Source organism: Pocillopora verrucosa, chromosome 3, assembly GCF_036669915.1.
Source record: "Pocillopora verrucosa isolate sample1 chromosome 3, ASM3666991v2, whole genome shotgun sequence".
NCBI lineage: Eukaryota > Metazoa > Cnidaria > Anthozoa > Scleractinia > Pocilloporidae > Pocillopora > Pocillopora verrucosa.
In genome coordinates, this window is record NC_089314.1 from 1,463,343 (window position 1) to 1,481,469 (window position 18,127).

The 18,127-nt window shown below is 35.4% G+C and overlaps 2 protein-coding genes across 2 annotated transcripts in view; both read left to right on the plus strand.

Moving 5' to 3' along the window:
• The first annotated feature begins 1,657 nt into the window (after positions 1-1,657).
• On the plus strand, positions 1,658-12,959 carry LOC131770561 (adenosine receptor A3-like). The gene is made up of 2 exons (XM_059086282.1): positions 1,658-1,774; positions 12,030-12,959. The coding sequence occupies exons 1-2, from the start codon at positions 1,769-1,771 to the stop codon at positions 12,957-12,959; spliced, it is 936 nt and encodes a 311-aa protein (XP_058942265.1). The 5' UTR covers positions 1,658-1,768.
• A 911-nt stretch (positions 12,960-13,870) lies between these two features.
• The window catches only part of LOC131770562 (rho GTPase-activating protein gacV-like), a 5,510-nt gene continuing 1,253 nt past the window's right edge, over positions 13,871-18,127 (plus strand). The window contains exons 1-2 of the mRNA XM_066164687.1: positions 13,871-13,894; positions 17,750-17,806. Coding sequence (XP_066020784.1) covers positions 17,780-17,806 — 27 coding nt within the window. The 5' untranslated portion in view covers positions 13,871-13,894; positions 17,750-17,779. The remainder of the gene's footprint in view (positions 13,895-17,749; positions 17,807-18,127) is intronic.

Genomic DNA, 18,127 nt, shown 5'->3' on the forward strand with positions numbered 1-18,127 from the left:
GTCACATTGATCACTTAAAAACCATTAAAGCATTTGATGCCAAACCTTATAAACGTATGACAATAGCAGGTTCTTTTCCTATTGGAGCTTTCCGCTTTGATCGATTTTTTCCCTATACTGGTCTCACGGTTTAAACATATTCAAATATGAGTATAAAATAATGAAGCTATATTAAGCAATAAACATAACGGAATTACAAAAAATTTGGAAAAAAGTGTTATCAAGATAATTGATCTTTATAATAACGTTAACTTTGTCAAGTAATAATCAAATTAATATTGAAGACACCAAAAGGGAGTTTTAACTAAACTTTGATGAAGAAGGAGAGCTTGTTCTTTCTTTCTTTCCTTTTCTCAATTAGTGATTGAACTTTTAAGGAGAAAACGAAAGAAGATTGGAAAACAACGCATCCAATATCTTGTCAAAAAGTGCTTATTGAAAGTACATCAAGCTTTTACTTTTTATTCGAATTGAAGAAGTCGATTTTATGAGGTCAGCAAAGAAAAATTACAAAAAACAGGTGTTAAACAAGATTCCCTAAAAGTCTTAGAATTGTAGCTGCGATATTTTTGCTTGACGTATGCTAAGAATGTATTTGAGAGCCAGAGCAAGGAAGGAATGTTTATGTTGTTCGTGACGCTATCGAGTTTTATCTCAATTGTGTATCATAAGCTGTATGAAATACGTGTCTGTGAAAATGGGAATAAATCTGATTAATCTCACAAGCTAATATCTAGAGTAGATTTTTATTTATACAGAATCATAGAGCTCCACCGGCATTGTATCATCAGAATATCTGTGTGTAAACAATCTTTATAATGGCAATCATCTTTACGGTTCTTTAGAGTGATGTGTTTAATAAATTTCGCTTCGATCACGTTAAACAGAACACTATAATATTTATCTATGTTCCTATGATTTTTGCATAGTTTATGTCTACGAGGTCGAGATTCTTCTAAGTTGAAAGCAAAGGACGATGCCTGTATTGAATGTTGTGTACAACCACGTATCGCGTTGTTAATACAGACCGATCGCACACAACTAGATATGAAGCAGCAACTACTCTATGCACTAATGACCGTTTAATATATTTTTTTGCGTGGGAAAGCATTCAGCACGGCCAACCTAACTTTTATTCTATTAATTGATGGTACTTTAAATTCACGCATACAATATCTTGCTTCAACTTATCTGTTCACCGAATCGATTGCAATATATACATACTTTTTGCAGAAAAGCATTCTATCTATCCAATTCCCTTTCTTTTCGATGATGGTACTTTTAAATCACGCTTTCAGTATCACTCTTGACCCATTCCTGTTAACTGAATCAATCGTAGAGATTACTTGAGAACACATCTTTCCTCTTCGAAAGAGATATTCAGACAGTGCGGCTCCAAACGGCATTGTGCCTGAAAAGCTAAGATGTTTACCCTTCCTTCATTAGACTACATCTTTAGCTTGAAAGATCAACAATAGCACCAATGTACACTGTACTGTGCGCGGAGCAAGGTTAATTTGAGCTTCGAAGTTATATGTATTGAATGGCTCAGCTACACAGCCATTGAACTATCCACAATCAAAAACCATTGATACTCTATAGAGGCAATAGAAACAGCCGCAGTTTCAATACAGAATATTTCAGGTCATAATCATTAAACTCTTCTGAAGCATTCAAGTCAGAGACAAGAAGGAAAGAGTACTTTTATGCCGAAATTTCATTTAAACTTTCTCCTCTCTCCTCTCTGTTACACCTCCTATAAAGCATTATGCAGGTATGGATTTTTGTGTATTCATGGCGCCTTTTATCCGTTAAGGAATTTTCTGTCCAAACACTCTTTAGATAAATTTAGAATTTGGCTCATCTGGGCGACGGATTTGGTTTTGAATGGAATTCTTGCAGGTAATATTAATTACGATAGTTCCCTAAATTATACCAATGTAAGCTTTATGCTGGTGCACATCACTTGTTCATTCGATTTTTTTTACAGTAGCACGCTTTACTATTGATCGTTTAAATCTTGGTTTGTTCTATATTTTGTTATTATTTTTCCATATTCATATTTGATGTATTTACTCGTGTTATTTATCCATTATTTCCAAATTTCCAGCTTTGTTTGGATACTCGCATTATTTTGGTTATTTATTTTCAGGCTCTTTTTAGCTTGGGCCGATTACAGAAGTCTTTCTTTCAACTTTCTTCTGACTTTTTCAAATACTGGTCCACGTAGAGTAGCACCTCACACAGTTCAGTTGATTTCTACAAATGTCCGAGTACAGAATACTTAATTATATCGCGGACAAGTTTGGTTGTTGCGATGGTAACAATAAAATGGCATTAATAACTAATTATGCAGTGGCGACTTTGTCAGCAAACAGATTTTAGTTGCCTCGGATCTTTAATAAGCTTCTTCATGAACCGGTTTTATCCCTTGCTAAAAGCGCCCCAACAGTCCTCTAACAACCCTCTTGGCATGCTCTTATAACTGTTCCACAACTGTCAAGCTTACTCCTGTTTGAAGTAATTTAGTGTTAACAACCGAGTTGAAAACGTAAATTGGCCACCATAAAGAGTAAAAAGGCTGACGTTTCGAGCGTTAGTCCTTCGCCAGAGCGATTGATGAAGGGCCCAACGCTCGAAACGTCAGCTTTTTTACTGTTTACGGTGGCCAATTTACGTTTTCAACTCAGTTGTTAACACTAAATTACCTGCTATTCTCTCCCACTGACGCAGCACCACAGTTTCTTTAGAAACTTACCCCTTTTATTCATGTTTAAGATGATGAAACTAATTACAATTCTCTTACTATAGCTTGGTAGAATTGTATGAATTTGCATTCGAAATATGAAAACAGAGAAAAAAATTAAAAGGTGACAAAAATAGGGAAGGAACCAAGTTTCACGTGTTCAAGAAATTCATCAATATTCAACTAGGAGATATAAAGTGAGTTTTTCACAGCTTTAAATAAACTAAGATCCTTTCATCCAACAGTTAGGCAGCTGATATCATGCTACGAGTTGAAAATAGTTAATGTCTTACATTTATTTATCGTTTACAAAAACATAAACACAGTAAATGATTAAAAATATTTTTTATACCTCATCAAAGAAGTTTTTTGTTACAATATTGCTATCGGAAAAGAAGTGTATTTTTATAATTATCATTATCTCTATTTCGGAATTAAAACATGTAATTTCAATTTTTTTAGTGATCTGTGATGAAAAGGCGACGACAGAGCCAATTAAATTGGCATATTGGTATATAAGTAGTTACGCCTACTCGGCGCGTGCGAATTGACAGGAAGTTATAGAAGCTAATACAAGGTATTAAAATTTTAAATTTGACATGAAACATTGTAATAATAAACAGCTTTTGTACTTGACTCAGCATTTTAAGTATATCACGTTGAAGTCTTGATTATAAACAAGGATTCTCCTCATAAGATACAATGTATATGGTCTTATTAGAAATTTATTAGATACAGTAGTCCTCAAGGGGTCTTTTTTTTTCTTTTTTTTCATTTCTTAACTTTAACAACTCGGAATTGACTCGGTCAGAAAATCGTTGTAATATGCCAGAGTTCACAGAAATACCAGTTGGGGGTCAAGAAAGGTGATACAAGTCGACTCAACATATCTAACAAAAAAGATGTCAAAGTGACAAATAGGGTTAAAAACTATATTTGAGTACGGTAGGCTTTGAAGACTTTGTCCACAACTTTTGCCTCGGTTGGTGAGCAGGACTCGGGCATAGCTCGTGGACATTGTGAATTTATTTTGGTTGCCTAATGCATGGCATGAGTACAGGTATACGCTTATTCTTTGACTTACTTTCCAGTTCACAATTTAGTTAACACATGCTTCCAGAAAGTTTTGAAATAAATCGAAAATGAATCATTATAATGGTGGGTGAGTGAGAACAGATTAATCAAATTACAAGCACTTCGAATGAAATATAAAGCTGTCCGACACTTAGACTATCACTAATGGAGAATACATTCGGTAAAGTTCGATTAGATGATTGATGTCTGACAGAGCACGTACTTGACGAGGTTGACAACTCTGAAAATCACCACTGAACGAAGATACGTCAGCGCGGGGTTGTTGAAATAAATATGCGGCATACAGGTATTTTCCGTGGATATGAGATCTTGAAAAGGAATATGATGAACTGATATAAATTATCAATCAAAAAATAAAACCATCTCAAACAAACAAACGAACAAAAAAAAAAACAGCTCGGAAAAGAACACAAAAACATAATAGCATTACTATATTTGTAGTTAGATCGCATATCATGTCTTACAGTTTCTTAGCCACTCCTTAGAGGCATAAAAGATGTATGAGAGTGATTTGAAACTCTACTTTGTGTATTGGGCGAGATCATTTTTAAAAGACATCAATTTGGTATCAGTTAGATCATAGAGTTTAAGATCAACAAGTGAGACACTTTTTCAAACGAAATCGATATTCGCGCAGGAGTAAATTAAAAGAGTTTAAGGTATAATCCTATGCTGATTTAGCAAATGCAAGATAGCATTTGCAATTTTCATTGTGCATAATTGCCGGCTGTTGTTTAAACGTCTTTCTCTGTATTTCTCTTTTGTCCGTTACCATTATCTTTATTGCATTTCTGCATAGTCATTAGCACATCTGTTAGGTTTAGCAGGACAAATTTCAAACAGGCAAAAAATCTACAACCTACGTAGCCTTTAAAAGTTCAGCGGGTTTGCATATTGATGCTACAGAGACTCATACAATTTTAATTAAATTCGGGATTTTCTTTCAATGAATTAAAACAGCAGCAGGTGTCTGCGAACGTTTTTGTAACAGTTCACTTTCGATAACTATATATCAGCCTCTTCCTCAAAAAGCGCGGAGTAGCGTCTCTTTGGAAAATTTGTTTTCAAGCTTACCGGTAAGGCGTTAAACTTATCTGATGTTTGTTTTAAATTTGCGACATATTCTAGGCAAGAAATGGAAAATATAAGCTGTATGGGGGAAAATATATTGACGCTGGTTGGAAGATGTATTTTGAAATGTAGTCAAAACACTCACTGTAATGCACACTGCATGATCAAGGCATTTTTTTTCTTTTTTTTATGGGTCATGTCTAGTTGAAGTATCAACTAAGAAGTGTTTAATGAACGTTTTCATTACATCCAAAATGAACATATAAAAGAAGTGCGAGCCTTCAAAATTCTTGATACTGTGCGTTCATTGACTCACGAAGTAGGTAAGAAGAACGGTTGGGCAAATATAATCAATCCAAGCTGAAATTATAAGTTGTAGAAAAAGAATAAGAACAAAAATTAAAAATAAAAGAAAAAAAAAAACCAAAATGATACTTTTAAGTGGTTTGACATTAAGTTTCGTTCAGCGTTTCTTCATATGATAAACTTATGCAAGAAGTCGACCCTTTCCGTACGATGACAGACTGTGACAAACAGTATTCGTCGTTCATAATTTTTTACAGCGTTTTAAAAAAAAATAATTTATGTTCGGCATCCAGTTTTATTGGCAGGTGTTCAAGGATACTTGGCAAATGGGATGCATATTGAGACTTCAGGCTTTAAGAATAATCCTGTAACTGAACATGAGAGCAATGATTCAGACCGAAAAAAAAACCTGCAACCTTCTACAATAAAAAAACTAGCTGTGTTGCTTTCTTTGCAAGACAACGGGAAAATATGGTAATTCAAACAAGTATCCTGACTGTATATGCTGAATACGAGATAACTCACGATAAGCCCAAAAACAGGTTTGAATTCTTTTATGATCGATGGAAAATGCTTTTTAGACGTGCCAAGCTTTGAAATGCCCTAGCAAAGCTTCAAGAAGAAAACATTTCTTAAAGCTTAAAATCACGCGGATTAACGAAATCCACAGATCAATCCTGTCTTTTTTTCTCATTATCTCTTATAGAAATTGAATTCAACGGGCGTTAAGGAACGGAAAAACCCAACCCATCCCATTGTTCTTGGGATTTTTGTCTTTGTACTAAAAGCGCAGATAATATTTCAACGTCCACGTTACCAGTGAAATTGAACACGTTGAAACTGTGTCGATATTATGCCTACAAACTGTAAACTGTTATCTTTCTTGCCCAGGTAAAGTTTAAAAGAATTGGAAGTATTGAACCAAGAACATACCAAAAAGAAAATATAAATGCATATCGCTAAAAAAAAACTAGGCTGTATGATTGATCTGCATCCAATTTTATTTCAAGTGTTTTAGTGAGTTGTATAATAAGTATTGACTAAAACGTTTAAATTATTGAAAGCAATCCAACCCAGCCCTAAGAAAATGTTTTGGAATTTTGCTTCGTGTTGTTTTATCATATTTTTAATAATGTAGAAAATTGTGATCACTCATGATCTCCTCTTACTCTTCTTTGTAGAAATCAGTGGAATATAAAATTGTTGAGCTGATCTGCAAACAATTTTTATTTACTTACTTTAGAAACAAGCATTTTTGTCAGAACCTCGAAAAAAAACGCAATTTAAAATAAAGAGATTTTACTAAATATTTTTTCTTCTTATGATGACAAGGATATCTTCGTTTTTCAGCCTCACAGACTAGTAATGCAGCAAAGTGCTTTTAAACGTAAATACCTGTTTTGACTTTTTCACAACTTATTTAATGTCCTCTCTTTGTTTGTGTCCCCAATTAGCATAGAGATGTTTAGGAACTTGTTATGAATAATTTAGTGAAATATGTGCATCTTCTCACGTTCTACTCTGCAAGGAAGACATAAACTTTTATCTTGAATTGATCATAACTATGAGACCATTTTTAATAGACCTTTAGAACCGGCAAAATTTATGATTTTTGATAAGTATTGCTTCACTGGCTTGATGGCAGAATTAAAATTGCATACAAAGATGGATATGTTCTTAACCGTTTATTCATCACTTCACGGGTTTATTTAGAACCAACATCATGGCCAGCTCCCAGTTGGCTTGTTAGCTCAGTTGGTAGAGCGCTGCACCGGTATCGCAGAGGTCATAGGTTCAAATCCCGTACTGGCCTGAATTTTTTTCAGGCCTTATTTTCACTACTGCCTCAGTAGTGCACATTGCGAGGATCACTTTCACTCACGTCTTTATCCGCAGTTCAAACATATGACTTTCATATATTCTTAACCGTTTAAAGATGAATAGGTTTTTCAATTGACTCGACTTCTCGATTTGGGTATATTTACTTTAATCTAACTGTAATTCAGGCTTGCAACGGTTTGTTTGACTAAACTATGTGATTGGCATAAAAAAGTTCGCGCCATCCTCTCCACCATAGAGCTGTGCTCTTATCTATGCCTTCCTTAAGGTGGGAGAGGAGCAGTCTGTGCTAAGGTAGTTTTTTTCCTTATTGTCTTTGCTTTTTTTTAGCGACTAATAGCTAACTACTAAAAATAGGGATTAGACCGGACGGAAAATGCACCTTCTGTGCTAAAGTAAGTGTAAGACACCAGTGATTCTCAGCTGTTCTCTGAGATGTCATGGATGGTTTAGAGGGAGACCTATGTAGATCAATTAACGTCTACAAAGCAAAACACTAGAACAGCGAAAACAGCGAGTTTTAAAACCCAGGGAAAGTCAGTTAGAAATAAGCTGAGAAGACGTGGCGTGAGGTTAACGAATTGCAGGAGTCACCTTCGCCCTTCAACACAATTCAAAATGATTATGTCCTCGAAGGCTTGGCCTCAATCGAGCATTTTTCATAAGAAACCAAAAATATCTGGGATTAGATTTAAAAAGATCCAGTTTTATTGAGACATTCTTTTTCCCTTTTTATGCACGCTTCAATAAAGAATTTTTTCCTTTTTAGCACCTGTTATATATGTGGTTAGAGAACCTTCAAACAAAATCTATTAAAAATTCACATACGAACTCAAAGTCATCAGTCAGTCATGCCAGAAATGCCACATTCGAGAATCTTCCTTGATGGAACACTTTATTTTTGGATATTTCGAAATAGTGTGAGAAAATTCCTTTATTAAACATAAATCTTATGTGTCACTAGTGTGTTCTTTCGTAATCTTTACAAACACTTAGGCCAGAGGAGTAAACCTGACTAATTTTTTTCACGGTCTCTGCACAATATTCATTGTTAAGTTCTTTTGATTGTTTTTTTCTTTCGTTGTTAGTCCTTTCCGGGGAAAGGACTAAAACAGTTCAAAAGCAACAAAATCAATATGCACTTAAATGTCAGTGATTTGCAAGGCCACCAATCATCTTGCGTTTCCTTGACGAAGTTTTCAAACAAAATTATTGTCACAAAGACTTACCAATGTTGAAACCGTATTTGATTGGAACCAAACTGAGTGATCTAGCAGAGTACTGAAATAATTATCTTTCCCTAAATTTTCCGCATTTTTGGTTAGTGGCAAACAGTAACCCTGTGGGGTTTAGTTATTTCAACGATTTCATGCAAAAAAATTTGGGCTTCTCTTGGTCTCATAGTTAAATACATACTAATTTTTCGTGACATTTTCGTCCCGCTCTGTGCTTTTGTTCTTTTTTTACACAGCTTCAGTCTGATCACCAGGACAATTAAAACGGACATGCCTTTCCATATTTTGAGTTATTCTTTAAAAATTCACAGTACATTAGAACTCATAGTCATCACTAAATCCAGCCAAAATGGGGTAGATCTTCAAAGATACTTGTCGTTCCAATCTTTCCTATGGATATTTTGGAGAGGAATTAGAACATTCCTTCATTAAACATCCACTCGATGTGTTGCTATTGTGTTCTTAGGTATTATTTACAAACACTCTAGTCACAGGAGTCAAGATGACTCATGGTTTTCTGTCTTTGAACAAAGTTCATTGTTCAATACTTTTTCATTTGTTATTGTTTCTTTTTTTTCCGCTTTTGGCGGAAGGGAAAGAAAGTGCAGTTGGTAACGCTTATCTGCATTTGATTTTCTTAACGAAGTTTTTACACAGACATATTGTCACCAACGAGTAACCGCGTGAAAAGGACAAATTCACCGGGCGGGACGTAAATATCACAAAATACATTAAGGACGTTAACAGGAGACAAAAAGGGAGGCACTAATCCTTCGCATTAACCCTATTTCTGCTGGTTAAAAAACGCACAAATTTGTCCACATTCAGTTTTTAATTCATATCTCAACAAATATTTACAGGAATAACACCTACAATATGTCATTTTAAAGTGTATAGAATGGGCTTCTCAGGGAAAAAAAATTCATCATTGAAACCCAGGACTTTCCTAAAAAGTAAAATTTAAAACACAAAATAAGTAAGACATAGTGTAAAACTTGAGGTAAAAGTCACTTTTCCTCATAGGTATAGGTTACTTAAGATTAATTGATAACAGAAGTTAATTAAACAGCAAAAAAAGTACGCCTCCAGAGGCTTACTGTTTACCAATTACTGACAAAGTGAAAAATTATCTAGCCCGGAGAAAAAATGTTGAGCATCTCTGCTGAATATTGTTTGATTTGAATCTCTATAGTCAGGCTATCAACATTGATTGCTCTTTGATCGATGTTTGTTTTTTTCCCCCGGCGAAAGCGGAAAAAATAAACAAATCAACTCGAAACATTTTTTATTTACACAGCTGCAGTAGTAGTAGGTTGAAACTAAAAAACATAAATAAGAGTAAAGTTAACTAAGAAAAACAAACTACAAACAAAAAATGACTACAAACGAAACGAAACGAAACGAAAAAATACTTACACTGATGATAAGAGAAAAACTGATAATAAGATAAAACTGCAATAACAAATCACTTAAAGACTTCTAAAAAAGAGAACTGCGCCAAGTGCGACTTTAAGAAACTAACTTAAAAAAGTGATTACGCGTGAGAGAAACTTGCTTTAAACACAAGGACTGCGAAATAACGTGCCGTATGTGAAAAGTGCAAAAAAAGTGTACCTAACGAAGAAAAAAAGTTAACAATTAACACGAACGAGGGGGTATGACATGTAAAGAACAAAATAAATGGATACGGAAAAATAATTAGAAAGCACTTGGAGCTTACGGTTATATTAATAAGAAAATCATAATAGTGAATTAAAAAGAGAGAGATAAATCTGTTTGTTTTTGCTATTGGTTTAAAATGAGACACTCTTCCCTTATATAATGGCCTTTTCTACCTTAATTTGAAAACTTTAGTTGGTAGAATCCAAAATCGTGAAAGACTTTGCAGAGTATAAGTCATCACAAGCATTACAAATGTGGCGAGTGTCTCACCAATTTAGTGCTCAAGCAGTACGGTCCATCAAAACATTTCTAAATAATAACAACCTCCATGCATTACAATCACGGTATCTGTCGAGGGAGAGTAGAAAGGTCCGAGCAACAGGAAAAAACTGCAGTTTATTTTGTATGCTTCAACAGTTCAATGAACGGAGCTTTTTTATCTTTAAAAGTACGTCACAGACGTGGGCAGGATTTTAAAAACACAATGTTGAAAATTTTATTTTAGAACTCATTGTCATCGGTTAATCCAGCTAAACGTGGGAATCCTTCAAAAATGCTACCTTAAAGAAAAATATTTCTATGAATAGCTAGAGATATGGGTAGTATAAGAACATTCCCTCATGTAAAATCCACTTAGTGTGTTACTAGTAAATTCCTTTGTATTCTTTACAACATTTTAGCCACAGGGGTAAGCCTTTCGTTTATTTTTTTTTGTTTTGTTTTTTTTTGTTTTTTTTTTTTTGGCTCTATTTTTTCCGCTTTCGTAGACGGAAAAACAAAAACAGAAACGTCATCTCGTAACCAATACAAAGTAGCAATCGTTTTGAAACAAGTATTTGTAACCAGAGACTAACCCATGTTAAACATCAGAAATTAAACCATAAAATTTTTAACGGAGTAGCTTAATAACAAACTCTTTAGGCTTATCAATTTTCCGCGTCGTCGGTGCGTGGCAAACAGTAGGCCTTAGGGGGTTAATTTTTTCGCTGATTCATTAGGAAGGATTCTGGGCTGTTCTTATAACCTTTTTACACCTGAAATATATTTTTGTGATATTTTCGTCCTGCTCTGTGCCTTGGTCCTTTTTTTTAGGACCGAGGCTACTTCTTTCTGTCTTTTTCGTTTATTTGTTTTTCTTAATAAAAAGGTTTACCACACGTCTGCTTTCTACCCAGTGAAGCTTTCGATTTTATCACACCATAAACAAATTTGCCGCTAGAAATATTTCCTGATGTATGCGCCAAGTCTCCAGAAAAATGAAAAAATAAACTGGAAATCGACAATTTTCCGTTTTATTTGTAATGGTAATCCAATTATAAATAGAATAAAAAAATTGACTTTACGTTAGTCGGAAAAACAAAAAACATAGTTACCATTTCTAATTACGATCCTTTGTTACACGAAATCGAAACGTGGCAAATCTAAGAGCGACACATCCAAGACGTAAATGACACTGCACAGTTGAGTTATTTATTTCGAAATATTTTAAGGGTTGTGTGCATCGTTTCTTCCAAGGATTAAAACTTACCATAGGCTTATAAAGAGATGACGAAATAAACAACTATCGGTCGTTATTTGCATTGTTTATTTTGCATCTTCGTTTATTCAACTCAGGCCTCCTAAAAACACTTGGGATCTAGAATACGCGCGTACATGTTGCGCACTCGTTTGCAATATTTAGCATGTATTATCATTGATCCTTCGAATGGGAAAAATAAAACAGTTTCGAATTATTTGACAAGAGAAAGCCGGGAAGAGAATCACTAACGACAAATCTATTAACACCCAGTCCGAGAGTGGTCTTTGGTAGAGTAACTCTGACGATCGTACATGTCAAAATATGATTAATTGCTCGACACATTTTACAAACACACTTAATATGAATAAAGGCATTTTCTCTGTCTCTTCTTTTATAAATCACAGGAAACAACAAAGTTACTGGTTTAAATTCCCTCCTTTAATGCACTCGATCCGTGTATAAGTTTACAACCTTTGTATACCTGTTCCATTATTTTATTTCAATAGCGTTTTCTGATCTTAAAGATGTCATCGTGTCCTTTTCGTCTTTCATTTAGGCAAAAGCAGAAATGGCGACGTTTTATACATTACAACAAAAGTCCTTCCACGTCAACAAGGAGGAAGGTTATGCGTGGTGCACGCTGTTCTTCGTTGAGGCAGCTATTGTCATCGCCCTTAACATGTTCGCTATTATCATTTTCAGTACTGACCGCCGAGTCCGTAAGCATAGTACCTATCTACTCATCAACCTTTCAGCAGCTGATGTAGGTGTTGGCGCACTTGTGATACCAGCATCTGTCCTCCTTCGTGGAAATACGTATGACCTTTGGAATGTGAAAATAAATCCTATTGGGTTAATTTCTGCATATGGAGTGAACTTGCTGTTTTGTGGTAGCTCGCTCGGATTTTTGGCCTCAATATCCGTAGAGAGACTGCACGCTACGAGAAATCCAATAGGGCATAGGTCCATGTCTGGATTGTTTTATAAAATTTGGGGCGCAAGCATTTGGGTCGCGTCGCTTATCTTTACTTTGTTTACAATTTTTTTCATGTATTATGACCTATTAGGAACAAAAATTTGGTTCTTCGCGGCGTCAGGTGTCTTCTGTTTGCTTTTGATTCTGTGTTGTAGCTACTGCGGAATCTTTGCAACAATTCGATGTGGTGAGCAACCTCGTCATGAACACCGCGGACAAGCCAGAAAAGAACGAAAACTTACCATAACACTCTTCATTGTCACATTAGTCTCTCTCTGCGTGTGGACTCCGTATGTATTTTTCACTTTCTTGGAGGAACAAATGACTCGCATATTATCTGACGAAGCCCTATTGCGCTTAAGATGCATTTGTGAGTTGCTGTTCTTTGCCAACTCGTTTGTGAATCCAATCTTGTATACCATCAGAATACCAGAGTTTAGGAGAGCGGGTATTAAACTTATAACCTGCATCAAGGACTCTCCAAGTAGACAACAATCACAATCGACGTGAAGATTCCAGCTGGATGACTGTGAGAAAAATGAATTGGCTTTGGACAAATGTATTATGCAGCAATAAATGAACTTTTAAAGGTTGTTGGCGTTTCGTTCTGACCGCAAAATTTATCTCCAAAATTTATGCCACGAAGCCGTCCAGCTTCCATTTCCTTTAAAGCAAAGGTTCACCCACCCACAGCTCCCTTTCCCCTCATGATCGATATTTAAGTCCCTTCCCGTCGTAAGTATCAGGTCTGTTGTTTTTATCTAATTAAAAGACTGGAAAATTTTGAGAGAAGAGTTCATTCAGACGACGATTCGTTTTCACCAGTAATTAGCCGTGCGGTTAACCACTTATTCTATAAACACCTCTTTCAAATCAAGGTCGCAGTCCGCACTAAGAGTTATACGGAACGAGTGTTTTTCCCTTCGATTTATGAGCAAGTAAGAGTGTTACGGGTAATAAATTACCGGAAGAAAAGTAACGACCGAGAAGAGCAGGGTTTTAAGATATCATATCTTACATGAATCTGTCGAGTCTTGTCAAACAGAAACCGGAAGGTTTTAAGTGACTGACCCACACATGAAAAGCAAAAAGAGTCAATTTAAAAACGTTTTTTAGTTGCAATCGAGTTTTTAAAACACATTTTTAGGTAAAGCAAAATTGTCATATTTATAGAAGAAATTGGCAATAACTCAATTGAAAGCCTGGCGATAGAGGCAGGCTTAGATTTTAAGGGCAGGTTTAGATTTTCCGGCTTGCTGAACAATCACAGTGCGTATAGAAGCAGTAGCTATGATAATAGCTGTTATTTAACAATGAAATTCTTTCTAAATCCTCAGCCAATCAAATCACATCAAGAGTAAGAGGGTATCTTTAAAAAGAATTCGCAACCACCATTCAATCATTCATTGCCTTGTTACTGAACTTGTTGCTCGACATCAAGGAAGGTAAGTGACAGAGTTTCATATGAGCTCTAGCGTCAGTTATTTGCTTGAACTTCAAAGAATGTTCAAATCATTTACTAAGATATCTTTAAATGTCCTCTGCATCAATTATTTCAAATTTATTACGCAAAAATCGCCAGCAATAATAATGCATTACATGAACATTTAAAAACCAACAACTGCTATTCCATGGTGTTAGCTAATTTTATAAATTCCGAAGGTTGTATGTAGGAAAAGGATCAACGTACGTCTCAAAAATCTTGACTTGTTTTATGCGCTATACTGAACTTCGTCATTAAAATTTATGGGACCTTTAAAAAGCAGATTTCGGTTATAACAACACCAAACAGGAAAATGAAAATCTAAAATTGAAAGAGAATAGTCAGAGATGGAGAAGGGTAGGACACATTTTAAAGGACCACATCCAAATGTTTAAGTTAAATTTTTTTACGATGATACTATGTCTTATAGCTTCATCAAATCATTGACCGGTGTACTCCCTCATGGATCCCGGAGTTGAAGATTCCGATGGCATTCAAATTCAACTCCCCGTGAAATAATTGTTATTTTAATGCGCTAGGAACAAGTAAGTGAATAGTGGCACATGAGAATTTTAGATGTATATGGAGTTTGGACACCCCCCGCCTGGAGGAATAAATGTTTTCAAAGTTTCTCAGGGCTTCCGCTCATGAATATCACAGTGTATTTCTTTTGACTATTTTGCATTTTTTCCTGTTTGGTATCTTTAGGCACAAGCCATGATCACTGCCAGAAATTTCTATCATAAAAAGAAATAACAATTTTGACCATCAATAGCCTGGTTAAATCAGATATTTACGACTGTGCTTAAAACAGCGGTTGTTCAAAATCAGCCGAACAAAGTTTAATTTCTTCAAAAGATTGATGAGTGTACGTTGAACTTAAGATGTTGTATTGTGCCGACTGAGTTGACACTTGATTTACGTAAATTAAACAAAAATTGTCATTCTCCCTCTTTGGAAAACAGAAGGGAAGGGTTAGGGTTAGGGCTGAGCTCCTAATGTTGCAGATTGTACAGATTGTTACGTAAGCCACATGAAACCAGCTAAGAATAGGAACAAGACATTGTTAAGTTAATTTATAACTATTGGAAGGGTTATGCGAAAATAAAATGATCTTAACATTTTTACCAAAAAAATCGCAATTATCAGTCTTGCTCGCCCAGGTTTTTTTACGTCACTGGAAAAAATCCAACTGCCAGCCAATACAGAGCGTGTTTTCAAGCTTTAACTGTGTCTCTATACAACCACTTCAATCGCAGAGAGGGTATCAGAGTGAGTGGGCTTTTATTGCGCTCTATCCATGTACTCAGAGTTTACTTTGGCTCTCTAAAGACATCCTGTGTAAAATATTCTGTTTCATTACTAATCGCCGTCAATGTCCTAAAGCGCATGTGTGATGCACAAATGAAGGTCGCCTGAAGGTTACCAGAACTAATTGAAACGCACTTGGACACTGAATGAAAAGGGTGACATTTTACACAAGTTTTTCAAATGCGTTTCAGGTGTCTTTCACGCGCATATGAAATTTGCAAATTGGATTAGAATAATTAGCATGGGCCTAAGATAAACTTCACGCGTGTTTTAAAGATAATTCGTTGTCACGAATTATGAATGACGAAGGCAATTTTTAGAAATTTGAATATACCTGTTATTTAAAAGCATCCGTCATGAGCTCACCTACAGAATTCCAAAAAGTGTTATAAACTCAGCAGGTATACCGTCATTCCCAGGACTCTTTCCTTTATCAAAAGTATCCAGTGCTTCAGCATATCCTTCAATAGTTGTACGTCCTCAGATAATTTTGCAATGCTAACCTTGACCAAGAAAGTGTTCCAACATATCAGGCTGCATCGTATTAACACGGAATCGTCCACGCTATCTGGTATTCTTTTCAAATTCTTCGCAAGAGTTCTACTGGTATCGTATTTGTGCAGCTTGAAGTTTCTTCTGCAGTCTTTCCTGTTTCTCTCTTAATTTTGGCTAGCTCTTTTGAGTATTGCATCGAAAAAAGACGGATACTATATTAAATCCAATCCCAACCTCCATATCTGAGAATTATTTCCCTTCTTTTTTCTATACCTCCAGATATGTTTTCATTTGTTGACTAAACTTTTCATCTTACAAAAGCAATGTGTTCATTCTCCAGAATCCCGATCCTTGACAGTCTCTTCAACCTCCTTAATTTCAGTACAGCTTTTTTGTTTGGGTTTTAAACCCTCCAAATATCATGCAAATTAAATGTCATTAAAATTCCTCCGATTCAACGATTCTTTCTGGTCGTTATTATCCCAACTTGTTTTTTCAATATCGGATTCATAAGACACTTAGAGTCCCCTTTAATCATTATCCCATTTTCATCAGCAATGTCGTCTTTTTTCAGGACTGCAAGGAGTAAACGTTGAATATAACAGTTTTCTTCGCTAATTTGTGCTTGGACACCAACATATTTACCAGCGGGATCCACGTATTTTTGTTCTATTTTACAATCAAAGCCATTTCGTAATAGCATCGCGACACCTCTTACATTACTGCTCCCGTGAGCGAGCTCTAAAAGAGCGCCCCATTCAGCCTTTCATTGTTTCTCTTTATCGCGTGTGGAATGCGTATCTTAAAGAAAAATCATCAGTGCATTTTGTTTTCTACACCATGCAAATATTGAAAGTCGTTTCTTAAAGTTACTCAAACCTTTTACCTTCAAAGTTGACATTTTAACATTTTCACAAGAACCCATCTGAGGGGAGAGCAGTCTGTTGAAGGCTGCTGCCAATTGATATAACATGTAATTAGGTTAAGAAGGATCTGCAACGTACAAAAATAGAAACGCATATATATAAAAACACAAAAATACTGGAATTTTGGTATGATAAATTGTCTAGAACATATTGACGGAATTTTTTTACTGAAGGAGTCTCGCATCTTTTCGTCCAACAGCCATGCAAGGTCCTTAACATAATATGCCTTTTATTTTCTCCAAATAGGTATTCCCTGACTCACTCGTGGGATTTTCAGACAAACAATTAACACATTAAATTAGTAAAATAATTAAAACAATTAAATACATTGGTAATTGTACTAATAAATGTATGAGTTAAAACTCCGTGTCTTTTTCAGGGAGGTCGATTGTCTTCCGGGCAATTGAAAGCTAATCGGCACTGCATATTACAGTTATTAACGCGTAGTTATTCCAAGTATTCTGCACTCTTTTGAAAATGTTGCTCGAAAAAAATCTTAAAAAAAAAAAAAATCTTCAAAGGATTATTTTCTCAAGTTTTGATAAATTCCGAACTTGCATTCATGATGTGTAACAAAAAAAAATCATGCTGATTTGTCTGTTTGGAGACTGACCAGCCTGAAGGCAAACGTATCTTTATTGGGGCCAGACCTTGAAAATAATTATTGGATTGACACAGCCAAAAAAATGAAGAAATGGCGCGTTAGCACTCTTTGCGTGTGATTGATTACGACTGGGATAAACAAAGACTGTATTAACCATTTTAATACATGATTCTTTTGTGCATGAACAATTGAACAAAACACTTAAGTCCTAGAATGTGTACTCGTTAATCTCATAGAGCATTATGCCTTGAAAGAGTGATATCTATGTCTACGCACCTTCATTAATCATTATTTAACCAAAAATTCAGTTTGAAACCCTTGTCTTCATGCCTCACTAGATTTAATCATAATAACATGAATGTAGATTGATGCTAACTATTAGGATAAATATTTTTAAAATTAATATTAATAACGCAGACACTTTTACTTTAGAATATCCCATAGAATTTCTTATTTTAAACCAAATCTTCTTTTTCCGTAGTCAAGTTTATAGTTGTGTGAACTTCTCGGAATGGCATCCTGGACTGGAATATCTGTGGTAAGTCTTCCTTGTATTTTATGATAAGACGTTGAAAAATTTCGTTTTGATCGAGATGCATGTGAAGGCAAGGCTAGCCGATTTTCCCATTCGTGAGGTTGCAACTTCATTGCCTCAATAGGTAATGATTAAGAAGCTGGCTGCATTGTCGGCTTGCTGCGTTTTCGGCATGGACTGGCTGCATTACAGTGGGCTAACTGCCATATTTGGTTAGCTTTTTTTTTTCTGTATAAGTGTTTGATTGGTTGATTACCAGTCTGGTCAGCGAATTCCCTGACATTACGCGTAGCCATTTATAGCGTTTCTGGCTAGGTGCAAGGT